This window comes from Balaenoptera borealis (assembly GCF_965194805.1).
Source record: "Balaenoptera borealis genome assembly, chromosome: 3".
Taxonomy (NCBI): Eukaryota; Metazoa; Chordata; class Mammalia; order Artiodactyla; family Balaenopteridae; genus Balaenoptera; species Balaenoptera borealis.
In genome coordinates this window covers 91223289-91242438 of record NC_138866.1, presented here as the reverse complement: position 1 = coordinate 91242438, position 19150 = coordinate 91223289, and the positions used below count along the sequence as shown (strand labels likewise).

Below are 19150 nucleotides of genomic sequence, written 5' to 3'. Positions count from 1 at the left end.
TGCCGGGTCTACCGTGGTCTGGAGCACAGAGCTGGTGTTTGGTAAATGCTGTTGAATGGAGCTGAGAGGGAATGTGTTTTTAATTTGTGTTGGATACAATGTTATGTCCTTTCTTGCTATCCAGGCCTTTTCTTTATTCCCCCTCTGCTGTTGGGTTGGTATCTGTTATGTCTGGTAGAAAAAATGACAGGGAATACCAGGGTGGGTCACAGAACTCATGGAAAACACGAATGAAGTGAGGTCTGGGAACCAGAGCTTTTGTTTTGGGTGGAGAGGAACTGTTTGCTTTGGGGGATTGAGGTAATGAAAGTTATTTCAATAACATAATTTAACAGTTGTACATGCTTTCTGCCAGAAGTACAGCTAGGCAAACCTCGCCCAGGGACCCCAACTGCAAAATGCAAAGGTTAAACACTGAATGAGTTCCCCTAACTGTTCAGCAGAACACAAAACTATACACACACCTTGGTTAGACTATGTAAAATATACCATACGGTCAAAGACTGGAGGGTAACTGAAAAAATACGATCGTTGTGTTAGGGTGGTAGGATTATGGGAAAATACTTTTTAAAAAACTTCTCTTTAGTCGCTAAAATATTTCTATAATAAACAAAGCTTCTGAAAATGATTAAAATGAAAAAATTCTTTTAAAAAATTTATTCTTTTTTTATTGAAGCATAGTTGATTTACAAATGATGTTAGTTTCAAGTATACAATTAAAATGAAAAATTCTGTTCCTTCACTGCATGTAAAAATTTTTACCTGTTTCTTTTTTTCTCTTTTTCACCTTTCCCCCTCACAAAAACAGAATTTTACAGTGAAGTGGGAATTTCTTAGGATCCTGAGCATAAATACAGACACAAACATGTACAAATTTTCCCTAAAAGAAATATATATTTATGTCATTTTAGACTGTTCTCCATTAAACCTTAATCTCACTAAAACATTAAATGGGAAGAACATTACTAACCTCTCACTTAACACAGTACCTGCACAACCAAGGCTTAATCAATGGTAATTTTAACTGTAAGGCCCTCTTCCAATGCCCTAGACCTTGTGATTCTTCTAGGCAGAAATGGAATCTCCTTCATGGTTGAATCCTGAGTTTCTGACACAGTGTCTGGCACATAGTGCCTGGCTTTCAATTAAAATGGTTAAGTGAATAAAGAAACTAAGCAATAATTTTAAAAAAGGGAGGGAACATACGTGGAGGTACTCTGCTAGCAAGAAGGCAACTTAATTCTTTTTTTAAAAAAATTAATTATTTTTTATTGAAGTATAGTTGATTTCCAATGTTGTGTTAATTACTGCTGTATAGCAAAGTGACTCAGTTATACATATATATATATATATATACATTCTTTTTCATATTCTGTTTTTTACATCTATGTGCTGTTTATTTACATAGATTATGTCTTCATTGCATTTAATATCTTTTTTCTTTTTGCTTTTCCTTTTTCTTTTTTTCTTTTTTTTAAACATCTTTATTGGAGTATAATCGCTTTACAATGGTGTGTTAGTTTCTGCTTTATAACAAAGTGAATCAGCTATACATATACATATATCCCCGTATCTCCTCCCTCTTGTGTCTGCCTCCCACTTTCCCTATCCCACCCCTCTAAGTGGTCACAAAGCACCGAGCTGATCTCCCTGTGCTATGCGGCTGCTTCCCACTAGCTATCTATTTTACATTTGCTAGTGTATATATGTCCATGCCACTCTCTCACTTCATCCCAGCTTACCCTTCCCCCTCCCCGTGTCCTCAAGTTCATTCTCTACGTCTGCGTCTCTATTCCTGTCCTGCCCCTAGGTTCTTCAGAACCTTTTTTTTTTTTTTAGATTCCATATGTATGTGTTAGCATATGGTATTTGTTTTTCTCTTTCTGACTTACTTTACTCTGTATGACAGACTCTAGGTCCATCCACCTCACTACAAATAACTGAATTTCGTCTCTTTTTATGGCTGAGTAATATTCCATGGTATATATGTGCCACATCTTCTATATCCATTCATCTGTCGTTGGACACTTAGGTTGCTTCCATGTCCTGTCTATTGTAAATAGAGCTGCAATGAACATTGTGGTACATGACTCCTTTTGAATTATGGTTTTCTCAGGGTATATACCCAGTAATGGGATTGCTGGGTCATATGGTAGTTCTATTTTTAGTTTTTTAAGGAACCTCCATACTGTTCTCCATAGTGGCTGTATCAATTTACATTACCACCAACAGTGGAAGAGGGATCCCTTTTTCTCCACACCCTCTCCAGCATTTATTGTTTGTAGATTTTTGGATGATGGCCATTCTAACTGGTGTGAGGTGATACCTCATTGTAGTTTTGATTTGCATTTCTCTAATGATTAGTGATGTTGAGCATCCTTTCATGTGTTTGTTGGCAATCTGTATGTCTTCTTTGGAGAAATGTCTATTTAGGTCTTCTGCCCATTTTTGGATTGGGTTGTTTGTTTTTATATTGAGCTGCATGAGCTGCTTGTAAATTTTGGAGATTAATCATTTGTTAGTTGCTTCATTTGCAAATATTTTCTCCCATTCTGAGGCTTGTCTTTTTGTCTTATTTATGGTTTCCTTTGCTGTGCAAAGCTTTTGTTTCATTAGGTCCAATTTGTTTATTTATGTTTTTATTTCCATTTCTCTGGGAGGTGGGTCAAAAAGGATCTTGCTGTGATTTATGTCATACAGTGTCCTGCCTATGTTTTCCTCTAAGAGTTTTATAGTGTCTGGCTTTACATTTAGGTCTTTAATCCATTTTGAGTTTATTTTTGTGTATGGTGTTCTAATTTCATTCTTTTACATGTAGCTGTCCAGTTTTCCCAGCACCACTTATTGAAGAGACTGTCTTTTCTCCATTCTATATTCTTGCCACCTTTATCAAAAATAAGGTGACCATATGTGGTGGATTTATCTCTGGGCTTTCTATCCTGTTCCATTGATCTATATTTCTGTTTCTGTGTCAGTACCATACTGTCTTGATTACTATAGCTTTGTAGTATAGTCTGAAGTCCAGGAGCCTGAGTCCTCCATCTCCGTTTTTCTTTCTCAAGATTGATTTGGCTATTTGGGGTCTTTTATGTTTCCATACAAATTGTGCAATTTTTCGTTCTAGTTCTGTGAAAAATGCCATTGGTAGTTTGATAGAGATTGCACTGAATCTGTAGATTGCTTTGGGTAGTATAGTCATTTTCACAATATTTATTCTTCCAATCCAAGAACATGGTATATCTCTCCATCTGTTTGTATCATCTTTAATTTTTTTTCATCAGTGTCTTATAGTTTTCTGCATACAGGTCTTTTGTCTCCTTAAGTAGGTTTATTCCTAGGTATTTTATTCTTTCTTCTGCAATGGTAAATGGGAGTGTTTCCTTAATTTCTCTTTCACATTTTCATCATTAGTGTATAGGAATGCAAGAGATTTCTGTGCACTAATTTTGTATCCCGCTGCTTTACCAAATTCGTGGATTAGCTCTAGTAGTTTTCTGGTAGCATCATTAGGATTCTCTATGTATAGTATCATGTCATCTGCCAACAGTGACAGCTTTACTTCTTTTCTGATTTGGATTCCTTTTATTTCTTTTTCTTCTCTGATTGCTGTGGCTAAAACTTCCAAAACTTTGTTGAATAATAGTGGTGAGAGTGGACAACCTTGTCTTCTTCCTGATCTTAGAGGTAATGGTTTCAGTTTTTCACCATTGAGAATGATGTTGGCTGTGTGTTTGTCATATATGGCCTTTATTATGTTGAGGTTAGTTCCCTCTATGCCTTCTTTGTGGAGGGTTTTTATCATAAATGGGTGTTGAATTTTGTTGAAAGGTTTTTCTGCATCTATTGAGATGATCATATGGTTTTTATTCTTCAATTTGTTAATATGGTGTATCACAATGATTGATTTGTGTATATTGAAGAATCCTTGCATCCCTGGGATAAATCCCACTTGGTCATGGTGTATGATCCTTTTAGTGTGCTGTTGGATTCTGTTTGCTAGTATTTTGTTGAGGATTTTTTCATCTATGTTCATCAGTGATATTGGCCTGTGGTTTTCTCTCTTTGTGACATCTTTGTCTGGTTTTAGTATCAGGGTGATGGTGGACTCGTAGAATGAGTTTGGGAGTGCTCCTCCCTCTGTCATATTTTGGAAGAGTTTGAGAAGGATAGGTGTTAGCTCTTCTCTATATGTTCTTCTCTATATGTTTGATAGAATTCGCCATCTGGTCTTTGGCTTTTGTTTGTTGGAAGATTTTTAATCACAGTGTCAATTTCAGTGCTTGTGATTGGTCTGTTTATATTTTCTATTTCTTCCTGGTTCAGTCTCGGAAGGTTGTTCTCTTCTAAGAATTTGTCCATTTCTTCCAGGTTGTCCATCTTATTGGCATATAGTTGCTTGTAGTAATCTCTCATGGTCCTTTGTATTTCTGCAGTGTCAGTTGTAACTTCTACTTTTTCATTTCTAATTCTACTGATTTGAGTCTTCTCCCTTTTTTTCTTGATGAATCTGGATAATGGTTTATCAATTCTGTTATCTTCTCAAAGAACCAGCTTTTAGTTTTATTGGTCTTTGCAATTGTTTCCTTCATTTCTTTTTCATTTATTTCTGATCTGATCTTTATGATTTCTTTCCTTCTGCTAACTTTGGGGTTTTTTTGTTATTCTTTCTCTAATTGCTTTAGGTGTAAGCCTATGTTGTTTATTTGAGGTATTTCTTGTTTCTTGATGTAGGATTTTATTGCTATAAACTTCCCTCTTAGAATGGCTTTTGCTGCATCCCATCAGTTTTGTGTTGTCGTGTTTTCATTGTTATTTGTTTCTAGGTATTTTTTGATTTCCTTTTTGATTTCTTAAGTGATGTCTTGGTTATTTAGTAGTGTATTGTTTAGCCTCCACGTGTTTGTATTTTTTACAGATTTTTCTCCTGTAATTGATATCTAGTCTCATAGCATTGTGGTCGGAAAAGATACTTGATACAATTTCAGTTTTCTTAAATTTACTAAGGCTTGATTTGTGACCCGAGATATGATCTATACTGGAGAATGTTCCATGAGTACTTGAGAAGAAAGTGTATTCTGTTGTTTTTGGATGAAATGTCCTATAAATATCAATTAAGTCCATCTTGTTTAATGTATCATTTAAAGCTTGTGTTTTCTTATTTATTTTCATTTTGGATGATCTGTCCATTGGTGAAAGTGGGGTGTTAAAGTCCCCTACTATGATTGTGTTACTGTCGATTTCCCCTTTTATGGCTGTTAGCATTTGCCTTATGTATTGAGGTGCTCCTATGTTGGGTGCATAAATGTTTACAATTGTTATGTCTTCTTCTTGGATTGATCCCTTGATCATTATGCAGTGTCCTTCTTTGTCTCTTGTAATGGTCTTTATTTTAAAGTCTATTTTGTGTGATATGAGAATTGCTACTCCAGCTTTCTTTTGATTTCCATTTGCATGGAATATCTTTTCTCATCCCCTCACTTTCAGTCTGTATGTGTCCCTAGGTCTGAAGTGGGTCTCTTGTAGACAGCATATATATGGGTCTTGTTTTTGTATCCATTCAGCCAGTCTGTGTCTTGGTTGGAGCATTTAATCCATTCACATTTAAGGTAGTTATTGATATGTATGTTCCTATTACCATTTTCTTAATTGTTTGGGGTTTGTTATTATAGGTCTTTTCTTTCTGTTGTGTTTCCTGCCTAGAGAAGTTCCTTTAGCATTTGTTGTAGAGCTGGTTTGGTGGTGCTGAATTCTCTTAGCTTTTGCTTGTCTGTAATGGTTTTAATTTCTCTGTCGAATGTGAATGAGATCCTTGCTGGGTAGAGTAATCTTGGTTGTAGGTTTTTCCCTTTCATCACGTTAAATATGTCCTGCCACTCCCTTCTGGCTTGCAGCATTTCTGCTGAAAGATTGGTTGTTAACTTTATGGGGATTCCCTTGTATGTTGTTTGTTGTTTTTCCCTTTCTGCTTTTAATATTTTTTCTTTGTATTTAATTTTTGATAGTTTGGTTAATATGTGTCTTCGTGTGTTTCTCTTTTCATTTATCGTATATGGGACTTCCTGCACTTCCTGGACTTGATTAACCCTTTCCTTTCCCACATTAGGGAAGTTTTCAAGTATAATCTCTTCAAATATTTTCTCAGTCCCTTTCTTTTTCTCTTCTTCTTCTGGGACCCCTATAATTCGAATGTTGGTGCATTTATTGTTGTCCCAGAAGTCTCTGAGACTGTCCTCAATTCATTTTATTCTTTCTTCTTTATTCTGCTCTGCGTTAGTTATTTCCACTATTTTGTCTTCCAGGTCACTTATCCGTTCTTCTGCCTCAGTTATTCTGCTCTTGATTCCTTCTAGAGAATTGTTAATTTCATTTATTGTGTTGTTTATCATTGTTTGTTTGCTCTTTAGTTCTTCTAGGTCCTTGTTAAATGTTTCTTGTATTTTTTCCATTCTATTTCCAAGATTTTAGATCATCTTTACTATCATTACTCTGAATTCTTTTTCAGGTAGACTGCCTATTTCCTCTTCATTTGTTTGGTCTGGTGCGTTTTTACCTTGCTCTTTCATCTGCTGTGTGTTTCTCTGTCTTCTCATTTTCCTTCACTTACTGTGTTAGGGGTCTTCTTTTCGCAGGCTGCAGGTTCGTAGTTCCCATTGTTTTTGGTGTCTGCCCCCAGTGGTTAAGGTTGGTTCAATGGGTTGTGTAAGCTTCCTGGTGGAGGGGACTGGTGCCTGTCTTCTGGTGGATGAGGCTGGATCTTGTCTTTCTTGTGGGTCAGACTGTGTCTGGTGGTGTGTTTTTCGGGTGTCTGTGACCTTAGTATGATTTTAGGCAGCCTCTCTGCTAATGGGTGTGGTTTTGTTTCTGTCTTGCTAGTTGCTTGGCATAGGGTGTCCAGCACTGTAGCTTGCTGGTTGTTGAGTGGAGCTGGGTCTTAGCATTGAGATGGAGCTCTCTGGGAGAGCTTTCGCTGTTTGATATTACATGGAGCTGGTAGGTCTCTGGTGGGCCAATGTCCTGAACTCAGCTCTCCCACCTCAGAGGCACAGGCCTGACACCGGCCTGAGCATGAAGACCCTGTCAGCCACACAGCTCAGAAGAAAAGGGAGAAAAAAAAGAGGGAAAGAAAAATAATAAAAATAAAATATTGTTATTAAAATAAAAAAATTATTAAAAATAAAAAAAATCAAAAAGTAATTTGAAGACAGAAAGAGAGAGCAACCAAACCAAAAAACAAACACACCAATGATAACAAGTGCTAAAATATATACTAAAAAATAGCAAAAACCAAAACAACAAAACAAAACTAAACTAAACTAAACAGACAGGCAGAACCCTAGGACAAATGGTAAAAGCAAAGCTATACAGACAAAATCACACAAAGAAGCATACACATACACACTCACAAGAAAAAAAGGAAAAAAAAAATATATGTATATATTAAAAAAAGAAAAGGAAGAGAGCGACCAAGTCAATAGACAAATCTACCAATGATAATAACCTCTAAATACTAAACTAAGATAAACAAAAAACAGAAACAAATTAGATGCAGAAAGCAAACCCCAGGTCTACAGTTGCTCCCAAAGTCCACTGCCTCAATTTTGGGATGATTCATTGTCTATTCAGGTATTCCAGAGATGCTGGGTACATCAAGTTGGTTGTGGAGATTTAATCCGCTGTTCCTGAGGCTGCTGGGAGAGATTTCCCTTTCTCTTCTTTGTTCGCACAGCTCCTGGGGTTCAGATTTTGATTTGGCCCCGCCTCTTCATGTAGGTCTCCTGAGGGCGTCTGTTCCCTTTTGGGAAGCCTGAGGTGTTCTGCCAGTGTTCAGTAGGTGTTCTGTAGGAGTTGTTCCACATGTACATGTATTTCTGATGTATTTGTGGGGAGGAAGGTGATCTCCACGTCTTACTCCTCCGCCATCTTGAAGATCTCTCCATATTCTTTTCCTTTATGGTTTCACCGGATATTGAATATAGTTCCCTGTGCTATACAGTGGGACCTTGTTGTTTATCCATTCTATATATGCCAGTTTGCATCTGCTAATCCCAAACTCCCAATCCATCCCTCTCCCAACCCCGTCACCCTTGGCAACCACCAGTCTATTCTCTATGTCCGTGATTCTAGTTTTGTTTCATAGATAGGAGAAGGCAACTTAATTCTACCTTTAGTTCTTTTTCAAAGCCAAGTCCCATTCATTCATATCACATCCCAAGAGGGACTGATCGACACAGAAGCACAACCAAGCAATGTAACACACTAGGGCTTTGTCTATGGCTGGAGAGGTTTAGGTCTTTCCTTAACACACAGAGTGATAAGGAAGACTGGGGTGAGGTTTTAAAGTTGCCGTCATATCACCATCTTGAAAGGAAGTTAATGCATTTATCTGTTCATTCAACAAATATTCTTTGAGTTCCTGTTATTCACAAGGAATTCTTCTATGTGTTGGGGATGTGAGAGGGGCTAGAAACTAAAGCAGAGAGGCAGAGAAGTTGACTACAGCAGCTTTTATGATCCCTTTGTTTCCTGGGAGATCTTAGTGACTGCAGCATGGAATAAATGGAGCTCTCACATAGGATGCAATGTAGGTTCGGATTGCAATGAAGCTCCAGGGGTGAAACCTTAGCTTCCCAGAAGACACCAGGGAAGTGTTATGGATACAGGGAATAGCTCCAGTGTACTGAAAACCAAGATCTTGAGTGAGATTTTATGGCAGATGGATGAGGTGATGAAATGAAAAGTACTTTTAACTTGTTGTCAAAAGCAAGGTTTTGAATCCAGCCCTGACTCCAGTTCTAGTTCTATGAATTTAAGCAAGTTTCTCAGTGTTTCCGAATGTGAGTTTATTCATCTATAAAACTGAGACAGAAATATTTTCCCTTATAAGTTTGTATTAGTTATCTATCCCTGTGTAATAGACTACCCTAATAATTAAGTGGCTTAAAACTATAGTGATACTGTATATTTATTCTGTGAATTCACTGGGCAATTTTTCTGCTGATCTGCTAGGATCACACATGTGGCTGCATTTAGTTCGTGGCTTGGTGAGGGTCTCAGATTAGCTGGGGCATACTTTTTCATCCTGAACTTCTCCAAGCCATGGCCATTTCAGGGCAGCATCTAAGAGGGTGAAGGAGGAAGCTGCAAGGTCTCTTAAGGCCTAGCCTTGGAAGTCACACAATGTCACTTCCACCATATTTCTATTGGTCACAGGAAGCCACAAGACCAGCTCAGATTCAAAGCGTTGGGAAATAGACTCCAGTTCTTGATGAAAGATGATAAGAAATATTGTGGCCTTATTTTTCAACCTCCTATAAAGTGCTGGTGAGGATTAAATGAGATTATCTATGTGAGGGCATTGTTTTTCTGCTATACGTATGTATGGTTTTTGGTAGCGTCATATATGCATTATACTTTTGTAACTGCAAAATTCTACAACACTCAGTCAAAAGCTAGTTTTTAATGATACAGCTGGTTATATTATAAATGATCTATTTACCACCATCCATGGATCAATGGAGGGAATTAGGACTACATGAGTGTCAAGTTAACTCATTTCATAAAGAAAGGTTTTAGTCTGTAGTGAATGGCTTAGTATCTGATTTTAGAGTATGCTTCTTATGCTCTTGGAAATGGTTTATCTCAATCAATTATAAATATCCTCAAAAGTTCTTGAGATGGTATAGGGAACACCTGGACATTTTGTGTGTGTGTGTGTGTGTGTGTGTGTGTGTGTGTCTGACAAACATACATGCTCCCGGTTTTTGGTAATAGTATTTCAGTCATTCTTTATAGAGTAACCCCTTTCCCATGACATGCATTCTTATTGGGACCATCCATCAGGATGCTCCATCAGTCTCTGGCCAGGACTGGGGGCAGCTTCCTTATGCTAGCTAGGCCAGTTGGACCCTAGCCTTTGAATCTGAACCCTGAGTGGGGTGGCAGAAGGATACAATGATTGGAATCAATTCACCCAAATAGTATCATGCTGAAGAAGGTCGCCATTTGTTTCTGCTGCCTCTACCCAGACCTGCCTGCACTAGTCCCCATATAATTCCAACATCAGGGTCAATGAGCCCTCTTATAACCTGATAATACTTAAAGCAGTTTTTTTGCTTAAATTGTCTAGAGTTAGTTTTCTTGCTGGTAGATAGAGAAGCCTGCTGACACATGTATTTATTCAGGGGATATAAAGTGATGAGAATGGTCTTGAAGCTAAAATATCAGAAGATTCCAACTGATAAAACAACAGCCAACAAACTAGTTATCTTTTGTAACAGTTTCTAGGGCACTGTACACATTTCCTTGAATAAGGAATGGGACCTTGGCCTTAAGGATCCATAATCCATCTAGGAAGAATAAGTACAGTGATTTAAAAAATAGTTTAGCACAACAATGTAATAAATATGCCAATTATCAGTGCCCAACATAATGCTTGGCACATAGTAAGCATACTACAATTATGTATTACAATTAATAAATTATTAAATGAATGATTCAGCTAATAAGTACAATGAAGTTTGAACAAGAGAGAGATATCATGAGCAAAAAGTCCTCATGAACAAGGAGGGATTTGAGCAGATTCTCTTAGGATAGGTGGAGTTTTTTGAAATGAAGAGGAGAAATAAGGGAATTCTAGCCCCGTGGACTTATTTTGCAAAGAGTATGATAAGTTTAAAGAGAGGTGGCTCCTGAATCATCTGGCATCAAGAAAATCTTATTGCAAATACATAATTTTCTTCATTTGCTACTGAATTTTGGTACTGGTAGCACATTGCTCTAATATATGTCGATTGCCTAGATAATGGGTGTATTTCTTACATATTTGAAAGAAATCTCTTTCAGTAGTTATGTTTTCTCCCCCTTCTCACGCCAACACTATAGTTAAATCATGAGACTTATTGCCTAAAGAGGGGAATATATGGCCTAGGACTCCCACCCAATATGAAGAGGAACTAGAAAGTCTCTCCTCTACTTGAGGAAGGGGCCAAGGAGAAAAAAGGAGGGAAAAAAAGGGCCAAAGCCTGAAGCAAGCATTTAATCTAAATCTCCTTTAGAGGTGAGACCCTGGAAGGCAGTTTAGGGTTAGGTTAGGAGGTAATAGAAATGTTCAGAAATGCTGGAAGGGGGGACTTGCAGGTCACCAGCGTTCACTCTTGGCTTCGTGGGCAAAAGCCTTAGAAAAGCCCTATGTTCAGCTGCTGCTGTCCAACACGTCACTGAGGGAGGACTCTAAGAGAGAGTACAGAGTGTCTCACATGCTGCTGGAGTGTAGAGAAAGCAGGCAGTTTCCGGATTCCCCAGAGGGTGCAGCACAGTCCAGAAAACTGGTGGGCAGGACAAGGCCTTTGTGGATCTCCAACGAAGCCCTGCTTCTCCTGAGCCGTGGTCCCTCTGCCCAGATTCTTTTCCCAGTCTGAACACCACCTTTACCTCTCCATACCTGGGGAGCTTTTAAAAATGCCTGTGTCAAGGCTCCACTCGAGACTATTTAAATCAGAACCTCCAGGGGTTGAGTCCTGGTGTCAGATTTTTTTTTCAAGTTCCCAGGTCATTCTACTGTATAGCCCGGGTTGAGAACCACTGCCCTAAGTAAAGTCTAGTCATGTGTTTGGATTTAAGTTAAACATCACTTCCTCAGGAAAGCCTTCCCTGGTCAGCCAAAACCTAGGTCAAGTACTCCGTTATATATCCTCCAAGCAAACAACCAGGACTTCTCCTTCTTGGCATTTAAAATTTGAGTCATCATTTGTCTCAAGTCTGCCTTTCCCTGTAGACTACTATGTGAGGGGAGAAACGTTTCTGCCTTGCTCACCCAGGAGCTTGGTTCAACCACACACCAACTGGGACACAGTTTGTGTTCAGTAAATGCCTCTTGAACAAAGGCTCGCCTTTACTCAACCATGGGTGTGTGATCAAGGCTCCAATTCATGAATCTGGTAAGAGAATTTTTGCAGGTGAGGACTCAAACTAGGCCACATACTTATAGGGCTGTGATTTTAAATGGGCTCCTATTTTTGACAGTTTCACTGTTTTTATCTTCGAGATCATGGTGTCATAACAGTTCGGCAGGCTTATCATCACCATTGCAACCCTGGGTGGTCAACATTACTATTCCCGTCTTGCAAGTGGAAAGAAGTTAAATAACTTGCCCAGGTCCCTATACCCTATTGTCTGGGCACAAATAATCACAAATAAGGAAAACCCCTTTCAACAGGATTCCTGTTTGTTTGTGCTGCGCTCTTATTTCTGGCTTGACAGCTGGTGGCTACTCCACGGGGATTTTCTGGGGGTCTCCAGTACCAGTGCCTAGGGCCCAGTGTGTGATTTCCTGCCCTCCTACACCATTATAGGGTGCAGGCAACACGGGGCCTTAGCTATATAAGGATACCATAAATACTATATTCTTTAAAGTCACTGTGCCCTGCTTGTCCTGGAGAGGCAGCTGTGTGTGTGTGTGCGTGTGTGTGTGTGTGTGTGTGTGTGTGAGAGAGAGAGAGAGAGAGAGAGAGAGAGAGAGAGGGAGGGAGAGAGAGAGAGAGAGAGAATATGAATGTTTGGGGAGGTGAAATAGGGTCTAGGTTCGTCCAGGAGAAGCCCAATCTTAGCTGCGGGCTGGGGAAAAGGACCGCCCCTTCAATGCCTCCATCCCAAATCCCAGGTTCCAACATTCACAGGCCTCTGGGTCGTTATCCCACTCAGACTCTTGGAGCATCTTGGGTTCAGCCTGGGTGACTTGAACCAAGACCCAGAACCGCGCCTCGAGTGGGCTCTCGACGCCGGTGGCAGCGGCGGAGCCCCCTCCCCCGCTCGCACATCAGCCCCGGCCGCCGCCGCGCCCCCGCGGCGCCCTGCCCCGGCCTCCGGGCCTCCGGCCTCCGCTCTGTGCCCAGCCCGAGAGACGCAGTGAGGCGGCGCCGGGGGAGACGCGGGCAAACGGGACGCGTCTCCTCTCTCGCCGGGGCCGCTGGGGCCTCCGAGCCGCCGTCTCCAGCGCGCGTTCTAGGTACAGGTGGCACAGCCTTCCGCGCCCGCAGGGCTTCCCAGGTCGCGGGGGAGGCTAATCTCGGGTCTAGATCTCCCAGCCGCAGAGCGGGTGAAACCGCTACTCGACTTCTTCCCATTCCCTCAACTCCTCACCCCAAAACGCGAAATCCCAGGCCGGGCAGGACCCGATCACCTCTGCCTCCTCCCACTGCGCTAATCCTGCGAGCGAGGGAGGCCCCCGCGCCGAGGCGGTGGCTGGCAAAGGGGAGTGGAAAGGGAGGATGGATGGGGCCGAGGGGTGGGGTGGTGATGAGGGGGATGTAGGAGGGGGTGTCATTTTCTTTTTCTTTCTTTTTTTAAAAAAAGTATTTCTCTCGCGAGAAACCGCTGCGCAGACGATACTTGAAGAGGTGGGGAAAGGAGGGGGCCGCGGGAGCCGCGGCAGAGACTGTGGGTGCCGCAGGCGGACAGGCGGCCACAGCTGGGACAGCTGCGGGCAGAGCAGGGCAGCGGCTGCCGCGGCCAGGACCAAGGAACAGCCGCCGCCGCCTCGGGAGCCGGAGCCGCCACTTCTCCAGTGGGTGCAGCCGGGGTCCCGACAGGGGTCGGGCGGCCACCGGGGCTGGAGCTTCAGCCACGGCGGCTTTTGCGTTTGCGCCGCGCTGAGGGCAGGGACAGGGACTGGGGTGAGGGGCTGTCCCGGAACGTCCAGAGCTGGCGCTGGCCCTCCCCTGCCTGACAGCTTCCTGGCCCGGGGCTCCCGGTGCCGGGCTCGGCGTCAGATGCTCGGGGGGCGGTGGCAGTGCCCGGAGCCGGCCGGGGACGGCGCGGCGGGCTTCCAGCCCCGCGGCTTGGCGGAGAGGACAGGCTGGGGAGCTGGGGCGTCAGAGCGCGCATCGTGCGCAATTCGTGCTAGTAAAAAATAAACGCAGCGAGCTTGCCCCAGGGTTTAGAACTGCTCGGGACATGGGCACTTTGCGGCGCTTTTTTCAGGCGGCGCCCGGGAGGCCGAGGGACTGGCTGGAGCCGCTGCCGCCGGGGGCCTGGGCTTTTCAGCCAGCTGTGGACCAAACGGTCTTCACTTACCCAAAGTAACTGCGCCACGCGCAGGCGGCGCGCGGGTTGGGCTCGGGAATGGGGACCCCGAGGCTTCAGCATCCCGAAGCCCTGAATGTCTCCCCCGCTTCGGCGATTTGTCTGTTGCAGCTGGCAGGGGCCGCCTGAAGTGGGAGCAGCGCCTGGAGAAGGCGGGAGGAGCCCGGCCCGGGGGACGGGCGGCGGGAGAGCGGGACCCCGGCGGCGCGGCGCGCTCCAGGGCGCAGCGGCGGCCCCGGACCGAGCCCGGGGCGCGGCGAGAGGCGGCGGGAGCCGGCGGCCGCTCGACATCATGCGGCGAGGGGGGCTGCTGGAGGTCGCCCTGGGATTTACCGTGCTCTTAGCTTCCTACACGAGCCATGGGGCGGACGCCAATTTGGAGGCTGGGAACGTGAAGGAAACCAGAGCCAGCCGGGCCAAGAGAAGAGGCGGCGGAGGACACGACGCGCTTAAAGGGTAATGGAACGGGCCAGCTCCTTGGGTGTGGGTGTCCCCTCCCTCTTCTCCCGAGTATCAAGATCCAGAGGAACTGACAGGGTCGATTCTGGACAGTAGAAGGATCCTTGACAAGACCTCCTGGGGGCACCTTAGAGATGCAAGGGTTATCCAGTTCTCGCCGCGTTTGTGGCTAAACCACCTTGCCTGTACGCTTTAAGGATTTCTGCCCCAGAGGAGAGGTCATGGCTAAAAGGAATCTTGGGCCATTGTCGAGGCTGATTTTGGGAGGCGAGAAGGGTTCTTTGAGGAAGAAGGGGAGGAGCTGCGACTGGGAAGAGGGGCAGCCCAACCTTTCCCTTCATACCAATTCCGGTTGTGTTTAGGGAAAGTACTTGCCTCGTGGGCATCTTTGTGGATGCTCTGTTTGTAAAGGAGCAAGGAAAGAAAGGAGTTTCAGGGACAGACAGTCAGAGAAGACACATAGTTAATGGTTGGTTCTCCTCTAAGTTATGCTTGTTAAAATTAGGGACTGAGTTTTCCTTTCAGATGTCTACACTGGAAGCAGAGCAGGGCAAGTGTTTCTGAGAAGTTGTTTTGCGGTTGTTAGAAGCTCTTTATTTCATCCGGGCAGTAATGCTGCTGTGGCTGGCCTTGAAGGAGTGTTTTTAACCTGTCGTGTGTGTTACTCAGATGCAACTGAGCATTTCACCAGCTTCTCATGCCCCTATTACAGAAAATGTTTCAGCAGAAAGTATTTAAATCAGGCAGGTTGACTCTATAAGGATGGCCAGTTCCCTGAATTGAAGAAGGGTGGGAGTACCCTTCCCTTAAAATTGTTCAAATTGAAAGGGAAGTATCTCTTTCTGAGAGTGTTTAAATTCAAGCCTCCGGAGAAGCAGCAGGATGGATTATAAATGACCCATTTTGTCCCCTTGGAGGATCCTGTAATGAACCTAGACAGTAAATACACAGAGGTTTCTATTAAGTTCTTACGATTCTCATTGCTTCTCTTTTTTGAGTAGTTGTGTAGTTTGATTATATGACCCTGAGTGACCAAGTGATGGTGTCCACTTGGATGTGTGGCTGGACATTTCACGTATTCTTTTTTGTTATGGGCTGTTTTTATTATATATATGTAGTGAAATTTGTGTTTGTATGGCCCAAGTATGGGAAGGAAAAAGTACAGTAAACTGAACGGACCAGTTTTTGAGTCCTGCTCTAGATCTGGGACAACATGATTGTCAGAGCCAAGCACTTAGGCCGTGGTGAAATATGCATGATTTTCTGACCCTAGGAAATAGTTATGATTAACTTAGTTCCATCTTGGCCTTTGTGGAAAATAAATCACGGATTCCAACAGTGCTGGAAAGGAAATTTGCTTATCATGTTAAGCCTGATACTGATCAGGCAGCAGACATGTCTTGACCTGTGTGCACGGCCCATGGCCAGTTCAGTAGATGGACTGAAACCGATTTTCACCCGTTCTCAAAAGGACCTGATTTAGCCTAGCATTTTTCCTTCAAAAAATATATTTCTGCCATATATATTATCTTAATAGCTAAGCTCAATGGCATTGCTCCCATAGAGAGAGAGGAAGTAGGGGTTTAATTCTGTGGTTGAAGGTCTGCAGGGAGACATTAGGCCTAGCCAGACATTTGTCTCGTCTCTATGTGCTATCACCAACCAGCGTGTTTCCTCGGGAGGCCCTAACTCAACGTGAAAACAGAAACTAAGCCTTACTTTGTTGCTTAACAGGCTGTCCATGCTTTTACTCACACCAGCACTTAGTTCTTCTCGGTCTTACATTTTTTTAAGATTATAAAGAAACACTTCTCTGTGTTATAGTATTTGGTCACTAACGTGGATGTTACCTTATTGCAAACTCTTCATAAAGCCTTCCCCAAAACATGGTATTAATAGATCAGTCATTATGAGTGTTCCTAATTCTCATGTTATCTATGAGATTTTGCATACATATGAAAAGTTTAACAAATAATTATAATTAACCTTTATAGCATAACAATATATATTAATATGCTTTAATAATGAAACTTTATAATATAAAGGTTTTTATTTTTATAGTTCTTATGTTATCTAAAATGTTATATGTATATAATATATGTATTATATACATATACTTGGGGTAAAAAATAAAAATTTAAAAGGATATACAATTAAAAATATTTAATTGTAAATACCTCTCAGACACCATTATCTTATGTATTTTTCTAGAAATAGTATAAAACATATCCAAATATATATATATGTATAATATATATGTATATATATATACACACAGATAGATATGTGTGTGTATCCTTTTTAATGCATGGAATATACCATACATACTGTTCAAACCTTGCTTACTCTTATATACCTTTAGTGCATCCATCTATCAACTCATAGGGATCTACTTCGTGCATTCTCTTGGCGTATAGAATCCCATAATGTGGCTGGAACATTTCCCTAATGATGGCTCTTTAGATTATATTAAATTTTTTGCTGTTACCAACATTCTTCTACTTGCATGTTTGTGTACATGTGAATATTTATATGTAGTATAAGTTAATAAAGGAAAATAGAATTGCTGGATCAAAGGTTTACCCATAAGTTTTAAACAAATGCCAATTTTTATCTTAAATTTGAATAGCCTTTAAGATGTATTCTCTCTGCTTATTGCTATTACAGTCTCACATGAATAAGTCTTTTAACCACACCGTGCTGTAAACATCATCAGGAAGAGCAGTTGTGTTCCATTTTTCCAGTTATTGCTTAAAACTTCTACTTTTGCTAGTTAAAATATTACCAGCTTCAGAACTAACCTCTCTGACTACAGTAAAACCTGTTTACCATTTTGATGCACAGTTTATGAAGTGAAAGTGATTTGTAACCCCTAAGTCCGCCTGATGCCCAGTTGGTGGCAGCAACTTTCAGCACCTCACTAATATCTTCTCTAGGTAAAAGGTGCTTTAAACTCATCAGTGTCTTCCGTGCGTTGGTCTGGGCTCTCCTACAAATTACTGCCTTCTTCTCTTTCTCTGATGTGACAGGTGACCACAGAATTTGCCTGGGTATTCTTCTTCTTGGGATATGTATTCCTTTCCTGTCAGCTCCTTTGCGTCCCAGACTAGGGACCTGCGTGGTTTTTCCCTCTTTGGGTGTGTAGTCCTAGCCTGTCTTTCTCTCCTCCCATCCTGTTGCAGGTGTTCTTTTTTTTTCCCCTTCTCACTGGGCAGCAGACGTTGTTCCACAGTGGAAACTTAAGCATCCTCAAGTTTCTTCCCAGCTTTCGCTGTTTTCTTAGAGTAAATCGCCAATTTCTGTTTCTACAGGAAATCCTTTTTTTAATGGAATGAGTGTGGTCCCCAGTCACTCTGAAAAAATTGCATTTCTCTGTATTTTGAAATGAGAGTTTTGCAAGTTTCAAAAACGTTTTCAAGTAATAAATGTATAGTAGTTTTTGTTTGCCTGGGCACTGCTTAACATATGTGAGATGACTTTATGAGAAATAATAAAATCCTAGCTTTATTGTTTGAATTTTAGTTCAGAAGAATTTTTCTCAGCTAAATTCTTAACTTCTGTGATTAGGCAAAAAGTGTGGGAGACAATCTAATTTTAAAAAAACACATAACTCTATTTGAATAGCAGTACTTATGCACCATTTATTTATGTTTGCCTTATTGCTTTAGCTCCCAAATAAGGAAATATTACAGTTTCCCATCAAAGGGAAAAATTCTTTAGAGTGAAACCTCCTTTGCCCAAATCTCTGATAAGATGGACTGAGAACGTCTATGCTCATTGCCTGGCTTATAAGTGTATGAGACTGGTTGTATTTCACACAATTTGTCCCCTTGTGCATGATTCCTTTTGGTCTTTGTTTATTTGTTTATTTTTTTCCAGGGGTCTTGTTACCAGAAATACGCATGGAACAGTTCATACACAGGATAGATTATGTGATGACAAACTCAGAGGGATTAATTACACAGACGTCTGTTATTAAAATAAAGAACTTTAGCAGGGCACACAGAAAAAGTTCTGTAGACTTCATAAAGTCCATTTTACTTTATAAAGAAGACTTTAAGACTTCATCCGAAGTCAGATAGGCTAATAATTAAATATGGGGAAAAACTCCTGCAGTGGTATGATTTGTCATTTCATTTACTGAATAGATTAAGCTAAAATATTGCAACACCATTAAAAAAAGATATTCTTAAATAAAAGGTTTCAGCAATTCCACATTTTAAACAAGAAGATGGAGACAAAATATTTATTTATGGGATTTATTTTGTAACATTTAAGACATAGAGATTATTTACAAAAATGCATAAGTTGTTGGTATCACAAATTAATTTAAACATATTGATACATCAAGTTATAGTGAAATGAGGTTAGGGATGATGGAAATGGCAGTACAGACATCCCTATAAGCTTATTTGGAATTTTTTTAAAAAATAGTGAAACATTCCTCTGTCTTCTTGTATAGCAGGTACTTAAAAAGATTATAGTATTATGCTACTGACTCTAATCAAGCCAAATGCTGAACAAATTATTAGGATACTCACACGTAATTTGTTTGCTTTTTCCTGCAATAAACCAAACAATAAGCCTAACCAATTTCTGAATTTTAGCCTTA

General features: G+C 41.4%; 1 protein-coding gene and 1 long non-coding RNA gene across 4 annotated transcripts in view; one reads left to right on the top strand and one right to left on the bottom strand.

Annotated features, from left to right (window-relative positions):
• Positions 1-5959: 5959 nt before the first annotated feature.
• Positions 5960-14197, bottom strand: LOC309626571. Its single transcript, XR_014243295.1, has 2 exons — positions 14071-14197; positions 5960-7089 (listed from the first exon to the last, which is right to left on the bottom strand). It is a non-coding gene; the product is annotated as an uncharacterized lncRNA (long non-coding RNA).
• The window catches only part of FBN1 (fibrillin 1), a 252784-nt gene continuing 246489 nt past the window's right edge, over positions 12856-19150 (top strand). Inside the window, exons 1-2 of one of the 3 annotated variants that reach the window (XM_082387352.1) lie at positions 12856-13003; positions 14191-14535. In XM_082387352.1, the coding sequence (XP_082243478.1) occupies positions 14372-14535 (164 nt within the window). In that variant the 5' untranslated portion in view covers positions 12856-13003; positions 14191-14371. Of the gene's footprint in view, positions 13004-13378; positions 13562-14190; positions 14536-19150 lie in introns of those variants that run through there. The other 2 variants (XM_082387353.1, XM_082387351.1) reach the window with 2 other exon arrangements.